General features: G+C 43.1%; 1 protein-coding gene across 6 annotated transcripts in view; it reads left to right on the forward strand.

The window, feature by feature from the left end:
* Positions 1 to 14,054, forward strand: part of MICAL3 (microtubule associated monooxygenase, calponin and LIM domain containing 3) — a 248,532-nt gene that overhangs the window by 135,531 nt on the left and 98,947 nt on the right. For 4 of the 6 annotated variants that reach the window (XM_048828101.2, XM_075122274.1, XM_075122278.1 and 1 more), the window contains one exon: positions 10,925 to 11,111. In XM_048828101.2, coding sequence (XP_048684058.2) covers positions 10,925 to 11,111 — 187 coding nt within the window. Of the gene's footprint in view, positions 1 to 1,400; positions 1,458 to 3,632; positions 3,747 to 6,779; positions 6,888 to 9,974; positions 10,083 to 10,924; positions 11,112 to 14,054 lie in introns of all 6 variants that reach the window. The other 2 variants (XM_075122272.1, XM_075122273.1) reach the window with 1 other exon arrangement.

Genomic DNA, 14,054 nt, shown 5'->3' on the forward strand with positions numbered 1-14,054 from the left:
GCTGCACCTCGAAGAACAGACACATGGATTTGTTGGCCTTCTGGTTAAATATATCTAAAAATGTTGAGAGACATTTTGTCCTTTGTCAGCTCATATATGGATCGTACTTCTTTGAGTTGTATTTTTTTTAAGTCTCCTCCCTTCCCTAATGTGAGGAGCATATGGATTCAACTCTGTGATTCCCTAACATTTTGATGGGAATCATAAAGCTAAATTCTGAAAAATTTGTTTCTGAGGGTCAGCTTAATTCCCTTGTACACCTGAAAATTGAGAGAAGACTTGCGTTTTGTGTGCTGCAGCAATTAGACGTAGCAGAATGAGCAAAGGGCAGATATTTGAGCCTGAACTGTGACTTTTCATGACCACTATGATCTGTAAATCAGATCCTTAGCATAATAGTGACATGTAGCACTTGCAGAGCACTCTGATTCTCAAAGCACTTTAAAGGCATTATCTGATCATCTCTGTGAGATAGGCAAGTATTACCTCCATCTTACAGATGGGAAAACCGAGACAGAGAGGTGGTGACTTGCTTAGTCCATGGACAGTCTTTTTCTAAGTAGGGAAATTGACTCCAAGTGCTATGCTTAGTTCGTACCTTTCTGAATAAAACACTGAGTCTTTCAGTCTTAAGTCTTCTCTACTCATCACCTCCTCCAAATGTCTGGTCCCTCCTGTGTGGCTTGCTCATTTAAGCCTTGACAGCTGGCTACTGCTGGAACCAGCTAAGGATTTACCACCTTCTCCCTTCCATTCTCTAGGAGCCATTTTTTAAATACATCTCTTTGCTCAAGCAAAATTGGAAAACTCTCTCTGCTTCCTCCCTTTGGTCTGAATGCGGTTTACCCCTTTGTTATAGGATAACGCAGATATGAATACCCAATTTGGAGATTCGGTTTTGAGGGCAATAGCTTTCACTCAAAATATCCTCTCTTCCTGAGGTTGTCTTGGCCCCTGCAATGCTTTGTTTCACTCTAGCCTGCATCCTTCTTAACCTGCTACCTTTTGAAAACTCTCTCTCTACGCTTCTAACACATTAATTCTGCTACCTCTCCTTTTAAACTTTCCGTCTGATCTAATATCACTGTGTGTGTGAGATGTACTGAGTGTTCTTATTATCTTCCCCATGGTAATGCCAGTTCTTTGGGTAGTAATGTATACTTGTTAATTGACCTAATATCCTAATATAGACCTGTGTGTACTGATTCACCCACCACACTTCTTCTCTAAAGATCTAAGTGGTTGATGGGACAGTTTTAAAAATTCTAGTACTTAACACCACAGTGTCCCTGCATGATGGTCTCTTTTCTGCCTGCATTGTAGGATAAATCAAATGGAACATGTCCAGAGTGAGAACTTGGATTGTGGTTGTTTTAAAGCTCATCCTTTATTGCCCACAGACAAACAGGGAGCCTGGTGCTGACCCCCCTGGGGAGCAGAGTCCCAGACAGGAAAGGGTAAAAGCATGAGCAAATGGCATGGATGGTGATGACACACATGCAGTGGTGGGGTGTGTGCAATATTCAAGGGCAGTGTTGTGTGGGGAGGGGGAAGCACAGTTATCTCTGGAATGCTGTTAACACACTGGAGCTGCTGAAAATGTTAGGAATGATTATTTTTGTAGGGTGTTTGCATAAATACTTGCTTAACAAGCATTCACCGACGCTGACTGTTTGCTCTTTGCTTTTATTTTGCTGTAGATCAGCTCTAGCTCCCCCCATTCTTCTCTCTCTCTCTCTCTCTCTCTCTCTCTCTCTCACACCTCTTTTTAATAAAGTGTGCTGTGGCTGTCACAGAATAGGAAGGGTTACGTTTTGGGTCCACTCACCAGCACTGGTTGCATTGTTTCCATGGCTGCTTTCTGATTCATTAAACAGCTGGCATTCCAACCTGCCTTCTGAATGCCAGGTTGCAAGGGGGGGGGGGGTTTACTGCAGAGAATAGGAAGCCTTCTTCCTAATGAAATGTTCTGCTGTCAATGGGAAGGGTGAAAGGAGATTTAAAGTATGTGAGGAAGGGGGACTACACAGTTGAAAGATCTGGGTTCAGATTAACCAATTAACTGCCTCTTGAAGTTGATAAGTTAAATAATAACTGGGAGTCAGCAGCAAACTGCCATGACTTCCAAAGTATGTCCCTTTCAGCAGTCTCATGCACCTGTCAGGTGGGTGGCATGTTTTTGGACTGCCAGCAGAAGCTTAACAAGCTTGTCTGCAGCAACACAGGAACCCCCAGTTTTGTAACAAGCTCTAGTTTTACTTCTGATAAAATGGTATAGTAAGAGGGAGTGAATTGGGCTGACAAGCAGCTTAAAATAGAAAAGGAGTGAGACTGGTTTCTGTGTTTAAATGGGAAAAGAGCACAATCGGTAACTGGCTGTGAGCACAGTTGTGTGCTCTCTTATCATAGTTGTAGGCAGTGTAGTTGTAGCTATGTGGGTCCCAGGATATTAGAGAGACAAGGTGGATGAGGTAATGTCTTTTATTGGTCTCAAAAGCTTGTCTCTCTCACCAACAGAAGTTGGTCTAATAAAATATATTACCTCACCCACCTTGTCTGCCTGTTGTCATAGTGCGTTTCATCTGGCAGACAGCATAGTCATCTGTTTGGGATTTTCTCAACAGCCTGAGCCTACTGTAGGTAGCATACAGATGTTTATACTTCCCGTTCAGTTCATTCCCCCAAGCAAAGTAACTTACTGGGAACTGCATGATACTCTGGGTTACTGCCCCATCCACCTAGATAGAAGTACATACACGTGGATGTGTTAGCCATCCCGAGAGGGCATTTTTCAGTATCACAAGAGCTCACTGTACAACCAGTTAGCAAGATCAGTTCAAGCAGTGCCAAGGACTAGAATAGCCAGGGGGGTAGCATGTGAGAGTTGCGGCCTGTGGCCAGAGCTATGTTGGAGGATGGGGGTTAGTGTAGTGGAGGTGCTGGGGCAAGAGTGGGAAGCTTGCATAATGCTTTGCATTATACCTGACTCTAGCCAGTGCTGCTGAGTCCCTTTGTTTTCATAAGCCCTACATTCACCTAACTTTCTATATCCCAGTATTTTAAAGGCGCCTAGGAAGGCATTGCTGGGAGTTTAGCTCATCCTCTCCCAGAACTGAACTGCGCTACCCCAAAATGAGTGCTTCTGTGCACAAAGTGTGAGGAGTACAAACAGTTGTGTCTAGGTCTGGAAATCTGAGTAAAGAAAATCCTTTAAACAAAAGAACTGGGGTGAGGTAAGTGCCAATGACGGAGCTGCTACGGGACCATAGCCAGGCCTATTGGTTCGTGGTGAACTTACCTTGGATGGGAATGCCAGACAGAAGCTGTGCGCTGGCTTGGTTTTGTCTGCAGACAGTGAGTTGTGAATGACTGTCTAATTCAGCTGTTCCTCCCTAGCCTCGAGAGGCTGAATCCAGAGCTTTGCTAGTGCAGAATTGCAGTGCGTATTGGGTCTCAATTGGAAGAGAGGAAGGAGTCTTCATCTGGGACACCTTCTTGCTTTGCTCTTCTGTATGTGGGCTTTCATGTCTTTTGCCTGGCATTGGCCTTGTTGTGAGCTTTGCTTCTGTTCCTTTTTGGGGTTGTTTTTCTCCTCTCTTTGTTTATTTCCTCCCCTGTTCCTTATCCCACAGAGATCTCCTCGGTTTTTTTCTGGTGACCAAGTGCCTGAGCAAGCACTGAATGTTGAGCAGAGGGCATGCCAACTGGCTGCCCTCCTGGAGCCAAGACTGACAATCAGGCATCAGGTGACTACTGCCCGCTCTGGCAGTCTGTATCTGTTTGTAAGAGAATGGGATAAGGGGTGACGGCTGGGATCAGCGGGATAGAAGTGTGCACTGACTGTTACTTTACACCACCACATTAAAGACACCATAATCAGTTCTTGTTTTGAACAGTTTTTTTACTCCACTTCTTTCCCTGCCAATTCTTCTCTCTTCTTACTTATTGAAGGTGCATAGCATGTGCAGTTTCATAAAGTAAAATACAATTGACAAGGATGATCAATGCCCAAGCTTCAGGGCACGTGCTGGTCACTAGCTCGGCTCAAGTCATGCAATGGCCCTCTGCTAGTACAGAGAGAATTGCTGGGACGCGCCATCCAGTTGCTTTTGGGGGTGGGAACATTCATATTTCCTTTTTCAGGCACTAATCCATGGCCCTTCAGGGAGCCAGTTTTGTATCCGTGCTTCTAGTAGTACTGTTTCTAGCAGTAAAAATGGCAGCTTGTGCAGTTTCTTTCTGCTTCTACCACAAACTTTTAAAGTTATTTTTCTCCTCTCACCCACCTGTCTTCTGACCTGTGGGATCCTGCCACTTTGGACAGTAGCTTCTCTGGTCTCCAGCCTCCCCCCATACACACCACCATTCCAACAACAGCGCATACACAGTCACACGTGGGAGGTCTTCACCAATACTTTTTGGCAGTTAGGAAGCTTTTTGGGGGAAAATGCCATCTGCTTCTGCAGAATCTAGGCTTTCTTTTTTAATCCGTTTTCTAGCACCTATGGATGTGAACTGACTTCCCAAACATGAGATGAGTATAAGATGATCCAGTGGTGTCTTCTTAGGCCTATAAACAGCTCCAGGGCTTCTGATGCTGGTCACATCTTTCCCAAGCTGCCTCAGAGTGAAATTTGCAAGAATCGGGTGAATTTCAGACTGCTGCTCCTTGGGGAAGCTGTCAGCAGCAGCAGAAGCAACCATTGCAGAGAAAGATTCAAACTGTGGCTGGGACAGTTGGAAATCTTGTAGCAGCCATGGAAAACTGGGGGAGAGGGCACATTCAGATTTATTAGCACCTACTAGCTGAAGGTTGATATAGCAGAAGATGCCAAGCATGATCTGAGAACAGCATCCTCACCTGGATTTCAGCAGCTGAAGTTGAATGGTGTGTAGGCGAAAACACACCTATCATATCTTTTGTATTGGTTTTTGACTAGCAGGTTTAACCCGCTGGCTGTTAGGTGTCTGATATTGTGTTCAAGCTCACTAGGTGGGTGGAAGAGATGAATGGGATTCGTCCCATGTTCCTCTTTCCTATTAATACTGTGTGATTTTTTTATTATTATTATTTTTTGTGTGTGAGAGGATGTAGAAGAAAGGAGGAGGAGGAAGCACAGAGCATAATGTAGGGAATAAGGGATAAGGTGGAGAGGAGAAGAGGAAACAGACATTGAACCTGTGCACCATGATGTAGTATATTAAGAAAAGAAAAGGGGAAGATGGGAGAGAAGGTATAAGAAAAACAAGAGATTTAATAAATTACACCATTTAACGAGTATTAAATACAGATTTGATGGCTAAGTTAAATTCGGGACAGAGTGTCCAAGTAAAAGGGACACCACTGGTTAAATGTTTTACATTGCAGGAGTTGGGGAAGCACAGCTATTTTTTCACTCTGCCTAATGGGCGTTGTCCTTAGGCTAATGTGTGTCAGATACATGCAGAGTTTGAAAATGTAAGGGCTAAAAACAGCTGGTTTTGTGGGTCACATAAAAAGAGCTCTGATTTTATTTATTTATATATATTTTCCTTTTTCACAGTGGTGGATTTTTTTTAAAATGTTCAGCTATTTGGAATTTGCAGAACATTTTCTCACCATATAATGATACAGAAGCTCACAATTTGTACTAAAATTACTTGACCTCAGTGCTTTTAATGATTGTGTTGTGCATATTTACTTGAGGTGCTTCTTAGCAGCTGGTGCTAATGAACCAGGGAAGGATGGGTGGGTTGAGAGACGTATGCTGAGATAGTGATTTCTGAGTTGTGCTATGGAGAAGCTGTTTCAGAGGTATGTGGATTCTCAGACTGGGAATTCTGCCTGGGCCATATGGTAAGCAAGGGCAGAAAAGGAACTAGTGCTCATACTTCACACTGGTTCGTTTGTTTAGGCTATGTTTGGCTCTCAGGGACAGGAATAGCTTCAGCCAGTAACAAGTGAAGTGAAGTGGGGAGATGCCCCTCTTGGGAGAGTGGGAGAATGTTGGGATGGGGGGTTGATCACTGTGCATAGGTTAGGGAAAGATTACACATGGTTTTCTGCCCTGCACTGTGCCCAGTCTCCTGGTTGGAGGACAGAGAATGTTGTCACAGCTCATTACCTTCTATTTCAGAGCGTTTATCTTCTTGTTTGTTGCCATTTAATATAACATGCATATGGAGGATGAGCAAAGTGATCTGAAATTAAAGCACCGGCTTAGAGTGGATTATAGGATGAAATTCGCTCCTAATTCTTTAGTGTAGACACTTCCACCATAGCAGTGAGGATGCTGAAGGCTGGAGATATGAGGTGGTTTCCTTCTCTCCCTACCCCCAAGAAGGCAAGCTTCTTGGGCCTTTGTAGTTAAAGACTGGGAAGGGGGGTCTCCCCTTCCGCTGAAATACAAACTACATTGCAAAGCTGTCTGTCTCATACTCCTGCCTAAGGCTGTAACACAGATTGCATTTGGACAGAGTAGGAGGAGCACCAGAGATGAGCTTGGGATCTGCACGAATGGTTTATCCGGCCTCGTTGCAGGAGACAGTAATGCACAGGATGTGAGGCTTCTGTGCGGGTGGACAATTGCTTCCAAAGTAACATTGAGGGAGGAGAGGAAATGAATTTAAAGGGCAATGAAGGGCATTTGGTGCACAAATTCTCTTCAGTTGAGGAAAGGGAGGACGTAAGGCAGATGGTCACCTGCCTGACTCTACTTAAAGGTTCCTTTGTGATCTTTTTGTTTTGTCTTTTTGTCCACATCCCTTCTTGATTTTTCTCAATGTATTTTATATTTTAGCCAGAGACTGAACCGTCTCGTCGATTCTTTGTTGACCAGTGGGAACGCTCCCTTTGCCTCCGTACTTCCAACCGCCCTTCTTCACCCTCATCTGACTCCCTTCGACAGGTAGCATGGCCTGGGCCTTGCAAGCTGAACTCAACTGTACCCACTGCCCCGCCCATTTTCCACCATGAGGATGTGCCACAAAAGAGATCTAGGCTTGTGACGCTTCATTGCCTTGATGTGGCTGAATGCAGTGCGCGCACACACGTGCACATGGGAAAAGCCAGAGGCAGCCTGTGGCATATCTTGGTTATTCCAAGCCATACAGCCATTTGGAACAAAACATGCTTAAAGTTAAATGACAAAAGTCTGGTGAGTCTGATTTGAGGTCTTAAATAGCCTCAAATCAGCTTTTTCCAGCACTGGAATTCTTCTGGCTGTGGAATAATCTACAGGGGCATAAAAGCTTTTTTCATGTTTGTTGCTTCCCTTTGAGGGCTTGAGCCAAACTACAGCATGGTTTTGTGTGTGTATATATATTTATGGGGAGAGAGCAGGAATAATGGAGGAAAATCACTTCTGGCTTGCTGAAAAAGCTAGTGGAAATTAAAATGGCTAGCATTCGTAGTACAAGGAACAGGAATTTGGTTGGTCTCCTAGTGTATAGAGGACATACATCCACATCACAAAATGCCATATGGTTTGAAAGTCGCTGCCCAAGAGAAGCTGGTAAGTGAAATAGCATAGGTTGTTGCAGCTAAAGATTGTCATTGTACCTGGGGTGGTTGACAGCACCCACTGCATGCTAAGCAACTCACAGTACAAACAGAAAGAAAACTCCACTCCCAAATTGTTTACAATCAAGGCTGGTTGAAAATTTTCCATTAAAACTTTTTGGTGGAAAATTGAGGTTTCAACTAAATGGAATTTTTCACAAAAAATGCCTGCTTTCCATGGTGCAAAAATTACAACATGTTGATGGGATTTTGACAGAGAAAAGGAAATTTGTCTACCAACAATTTTCAGGTGTTGGGATTTTTGACAAAAAGTTAATTCCCCATTTTGTGGGGGAAGGGAGGACACCTTCCAGCCAGCTCCACTGACAGTATAATATTAGGCAACCTGTGATGCATGAGGGTAACCAACAGTAGGAGGGGGAGGGAAGAAGAAGGACATGAGTAACAATGTTCAGATCATACGCTCAGTTTAGGCTTGTGCATTACCTGAGCTCTGTGTATATTGGGTGGAGTAGAGGCAAGAGTGGAATAGCAGGCAGTGCTACAGGGCAGTACATCTCTTACTTTCTTATAGTAATGAACACTCATAATGCAGTGACATATAGATTATGGAGTTATTACTTACTTATCTAATAGATATAAATGATAAATTGTCTGATCCTGGCCTTGGCTTTTCCAGGCTTGTTCTTTAGGAAACCCTCCTAACGCTGGGTTTCAAACTCCTTAGTGTTTCCTGATGCTACCATGCTCACAAACATGTAAAGATACAAACATCAGTAAATGGCTGATAATCACAGCCATGGAATCCAAGAACAGACTGTGAAAGTTCATAACTTTTTGTAAAATATTACTATTTTACAGATCATAGAAATAATCTGTGTCATGATTCTGTAAAATCTCTCTATTTTCTAATTTTGTGAGCACTAAAATTTTCACAAAAATGTAGAAGGGAAGGGAATCGCTTGGTTTCCATGACAAGAGATGGGGGTCATAAAGATCTGTGTTCCATGGGGACAGCCAGAATCCTCTTGTACTGTGAATTTTTTAAACATGTTTTTACACAGGGATACTTCTGAGCATGTAGTATAGAAACCCTGCAGTATAAGTAAAGGAATTTCTGGGTTGCAAAAAGTTAATTGCTTCAGAGTAGTGTATCCCAGAAATGTTGCACTTGTAAGAAGCCAGAGGGATTAATATGGAGGGCTGAATCAGTTCTACGTTTACTGATTTCAGAGTAGCAGCCGTGTTAGTCTGTATTCGCAAAAAGAAAAGGAGTACTTGTGGCACCTTAGAGACTAACAAATTTATTTGAGCATAAGCTTTCGTGAGCTATAGCTCACTTCATCGGATGCTTACGCTCAAATAAATTTTAGTACTCCTTTTCTTTTTACATTTACTGATGAGACTCCTGCAATGCCCTTTGTTTGTAAGTCAGAGAAACATTTAAAAAAAAACACTCCCTGATCTGAATAAGTGACAGTGCCTGGCCTGCTGCTGTATTGAGACACATATGTGGTGTAATAGGATTGCCTTTCCACAGAAGTTTTTATTTCCTTAACCACTTAATTACTGCCAAATGTCCTGAATGTTTCTTGTATAACTCTACTGGTCTTCCAAGCTCAGCTAGAAAACAAACTGTAAAACTCCCCTTTTGGGACTCGCTCCCTGAGTCAAGAACCAAACTGCCTGGATTCCTAACGACCCAAATTAAAAGGTTTGTTGCAATTTAGTTTGATCCAGATGCTCAGAGTTACAGAGCCAGGCAAAATACCCTTGACAGAACAGCCTATGGGCAAAGCTGGTGTGCACAGCTGAGCACACTTGGTGCCAAGTATATACAGATACAAATGTAATGTGTTTGATCAGAGTCCCCCTCACACTTTCCAGATAAACTCCAGAACTTGTTTGTGTACTGTGAACAGGCACTCTGGCAGCAGTGGAGGAATTAAAGATTTTTAGGAATCGCTGCAACTCACTTTGAGCTTGAGGGTTTCTTTGCCCTGGAGACAACTTGCTCCCTTTTGCTAAGCACTTTTGTGAACAGTTCTTCGAATTTAAACTTTATGAAATGCCTCTTCTCTACCCTTTTCCCATTGTCCCTCTTACCTGGAAGCTAAAATTTGTCCTAGCTTTGTTTCCTCCCAGAGGAAAGCAAATGTTCAGGTCCTTCATATGCAAAACATCCTTAGAGCAAAGAAAGAAAGAACATACTTCTAATTTTGTAGCGTGACCAATTTCAAACTTCCCTCTTTTTTTTTAGGTACTATTACAGTTAGTGCTGGGCTGTGCTGGTGATCACTGATGATACTGATTCTGCTGTTACTACACAATCACTCTGTGTTCTCCACTGTCTTGGCATGGTTTGACCTCTCTGCACCTTTTCATCACTTACTCTTTTATCATTTTTGTCATCTTTTTAATTTGATTTTTTCTTTCCTCGCTTCCCTGCTGTTTTGTCCCCCCCATCTGGTAGAAGTATATAAAGATGTACACAGGCGGAGTGAGCTCATTGGCTGAGCAGATAGCCAATCAGCTTCAAAGGAAAGAACAGCCCAAAACCCTTCTAGACAAGAAGGAACTGGTAAGAGAATGATGTACAGAAGATGATACGTGTGTTTGATTAGAAGTTCTGTAGATCTGTACTGATTTGAGTCTTTAGTTGTCTTGAAAGGCGCTGGTAATACGTTGTAATAACTTTATAGTTGGACTTTATTTTCTTCCCCAGCCATCACCCCGTTGTCCTTGCAAAGTCTGTCTTAATCTACTGCCAACATCCTTGGACCAGGGATACTAAGTTGAGAGACTGAGAAGTCCTGACCCTCAAATGCATAGAGCTGTGTTTGATCCAATCAGGCTACTTCTGGATTGCGGTGTCCCTGGAGAAAACTTCTTTCTTCACAAGTCTCAGGGAGACTGAAATGTAGGGTTAAGAGGTTGCTTGAGGGAATACTGATGTTTCTGGCAGTTAGTGTGTTGAGCTGCAGTTTGAAAATCTTGGTTTCAAGACTAGCCTCAGTCTCTGGCAAGTGAATACAGGCAGGGTTAGGAGCATTCCAGAAGTAACCCTCCCAGCTGACTTAGGGAGGATGTCTATTTTATGCCTCCTTCAGTCAACTGTTTCCAGGGCAGCATTAATAGCCTCTTGTGAGACCGTTAGCTCCCCTATCCAAGGAGTGGAAGCTGTAATTTACTCCTAATTTATATAGGTGTAGGAAGTGAAACCCACAGGGCCTTTCTCCCTGGACTTGAAGGTTAGTTATTGTCTCTAGGTGGCAGTTGTCTGCTTGGTGCCCTGGGTAGGGCTGAGTGGAGTCACAGAATGGCCCCTTCCAGATGCTCAGTATCCACAGATAGAAAAGGTGACCCTGCAAGGGAGGTGAGATTATATACAGATAACACTGGTCCTGCCTTATTTCTGTCCAGGGCTCACTCAAAAAGGAGTTTCCCCAGAATTTGGGAGGCAGTGATGTCTGTTACTTCTGCCGCAAGCGGGTCTACGTGATGGAAAGGCTGAGTGCTGAAGGCAAGTTCTTCCACCGCAGCTGCTTCAAGTGCGAATACTGCGCCACCACCCTGCGCTTATCATGTTACGCCTATGACATTGAAGATGGTAAGAGAAATTACCGGTTGTCTTCCTCCTACACCAAAAACACACTCTCACTGTACCTGCAGCGTTGCCTCAAGATCTCAGCCCTGGCTTCACTTTACAAATCTTGGTGGGTGAGGAGCAGGAATAATATCTCTTCTCATTTAAACTGGTAAAACTATATGGGACTGCATCCTTATGGCCAGCTCTTGAAAGCAACAAAAGATCTGACCTATTAGCAAAATATGTAATTAATCATTTAAAAAATAACTCCTGGAATGGAGGGGGGCCCCAGTGATGCATTTTCCCTTTAAAAAGGTGTGTAAGGATGATCCTGAATAGTATAGATCCTTGAGCCTTACTTCAGTTCTAGCAAAGTAGGAGTCTTCTTAAGCCAGAGCTTTAAAACACTTAGGCAAGTAAAACATGATAGGGATAGACACAAACTGCTTTCTGCCAGGGGAATCAGAACTGAACTAGTAAAAATTCTTCCAAAGTTAATAAAATAGGAGATTTATAACCAATGGATATAATATTAGCTTTTCATAGGCTGGCTGAGGATGTCCTTTTTATAGATGAAACTAGCTGAGTGTGGAAACAAAGAGTTGGAATAAATGACCAATTAGCTGTATAGAGTGAGACTTTTTAAAAGTGGTGACCGAGGGAACAGTACTGGGTCTGGTGTTTTGCATGTGATGGTCCTGTAAGAGAGGTGGCAAAACTTACTGATGAGTTAGTTTAGGTGAGTCAGAGTACTGTGGATTATGAGAAGCACCAGAAGGGGGGAAAAGGCATAAAAAATACTCAGAGGTGGGTGAGTGACAGCAATATAGGATTCTATGCAAAGTGTGATGCCATATTAGGCTTATTGAAGAAGACAAAATAACAGTAGTGAATGGCAACAGAAGACCAGTCAGGCACTCAATCAGTCCCTTTCATACAAGAGCAAAACAAAAATGGTAAAATGAGACAACATATAATAAAGCTATGGAATACACTGCTGCAGCATGTTAGGAGATGAGTATCTTAGTAAATTTCAGAAACTGATTAGACACGCAGAGTATGACCGAGAATAGTATCCATAAATTCACTGGCTAGGATAACAACCACAAGGATAGCAAACTCAAGTGTCACAGTCAATATATAAGTGAAATCACATGTATATTGTTAGATCCTATAGCAACCAACAATATCAAACTCCCTCAACTACTAGGGGATGAGGGTGAAGGGGAAATCTCAGAACCATCACCAAACCAGCCTCCCAGGAAGACATAGACGGGCCTTTACAATGTGTCCTCAAGGACAACAGACTTGGGCTGTCAGACCCAAGGGACCAGTGGTAGCTTTGAAGGCCACATATAAGAGAAACAACAGCAGCCTTCTTAGTACTCAAAGATTTGGGGGGTGTGAGGGAGGACCATTCTTGGTTGCTGCCGGTAGCCTGGACATTCAGAAGCAGCTGATTATCCAATAGAATCCTCTGCTTGTAAGTCTGAGTAACAATAAACTAGGATCCTTCCTCAGTTGCAAGGGCAGAAATAGTTTCTATTGTCTGCTCGAGTTGTTCCCCCTGCCAGCAATCATTTACTCAGTCTTCTGCCAGCAATCATCCAAGCACCAGTCTGTGCCAAATGATCACTTCATCCAGGTCTGATGGCTGAGGCTTCACCATACTGATAGCACTGAAACCCAAACCACATTGCTTCCCTAACAGCTTTTCATGTATATTGAGCAGTAGTGTCCAAATAGAACTCTGTGGTACTCCACAGAATCTTAGAAATGTAGGGCAGGAGGGGACCTCAAAAGATTATCTAGTCTACTCTCTGCCCCAGTATTGAGGCAGGATTAAGTATACCCCTAGACTATCCTGGTCAGGTGTTTGTCTACCCTGTTCTTGAAAACCTCCAACGATGGGGATTCCGGAACCTCCCAAGGTAACCCGTTCCACTACTTACCTTTCTAACTATTAGGCTAGTTTTTCCTAATATGTAACCTAAATCTTCCTTGCTGCAAACTAAGCTGATTTTTCTTGTCCTACCCTTGGTGCACAGTTAGAACTATTGACCACAGTCCTCTGTATAAAAGCCCTTGACACATTTGAAGATTGTTATCAGGTTCCCTCCCTTTCTATCCCCCAGCCTTCTCGTCTGGACTAAACATGCCCAGTTTGTCCAACCTTTCCTTTCTGAATCCCAGAGTGCAACCTGGCCAGAACTCAAACTCAGAGAAGAGTTGACAGTGGAAGGGCAGGACTGGGTTAGTAGCGGGGGTTGCATGTTTGGTTTGAGGTGTTCTTACTGAGGAGGAGCTGAACTAGTAAAACAGTCGAAGTCACATTGCAGGGTTGAGGTCCATTAGCAGAGTTGTGTTGGAATAGCAGAGGATTCTGCAATGCATTTCAGGCTTTCTAAACCTCTTGCCATTTTTGTTGCTGTCGTCTGGACTCTCTCCAACTTGTCTATATCTTTCCTAAAGTGTGGTGCCCAAAATTTTACACAATATCCTAGCTGAAGCCTCATCAGTGCCAAGTAGAGCAGAACAATTACCTCCTGTGTCTTTCATATGACACTCCTGTCAGTACATCCCAGAATGATATTAGCCTTTTTCACAACAGCATCACACTGTAAAAGAGTCCCTAGGACAGATGAGAAATTATCCAATATTTCACTCTGGATTTTCTCTGAGAGAAGACTAGAGCCATTCATGTCTTAATATTATTCATCTGTCTGGGTTAACAGATGAATCTGCGTTCTGTAGTCAGCAGTATTAAAGGCAGCTATGAGATCTAAAAGAATCCCTATATACCACATCATCTGAATATTTTGTCAAAAGGAGACCAATAAGAATATTGTAGTCTTGGTATAGTACTCAGGCCTAAAACCAGAGTACAAGGAGTTAAGAAAGTCTGCAGACTCATGATATTGTCAGTGATGCCTTCCCCATAAAAAGGACAGTTAGACATAGGGC

The sequence above is a fragment of the Caretta caretta genome, chromosome 1, assembly GCF_965140235.1.
Source record: "Caretta caretta isolate rCarCar2 chromosome 1, rCarCar1.hap1, whole genome shotgun sequence".
NCBI classification, from domain to species: Eukaryota; Metazoa; Chordata; order Testudines; family Cheloniidae; genus Caretta; species Caretta caretta.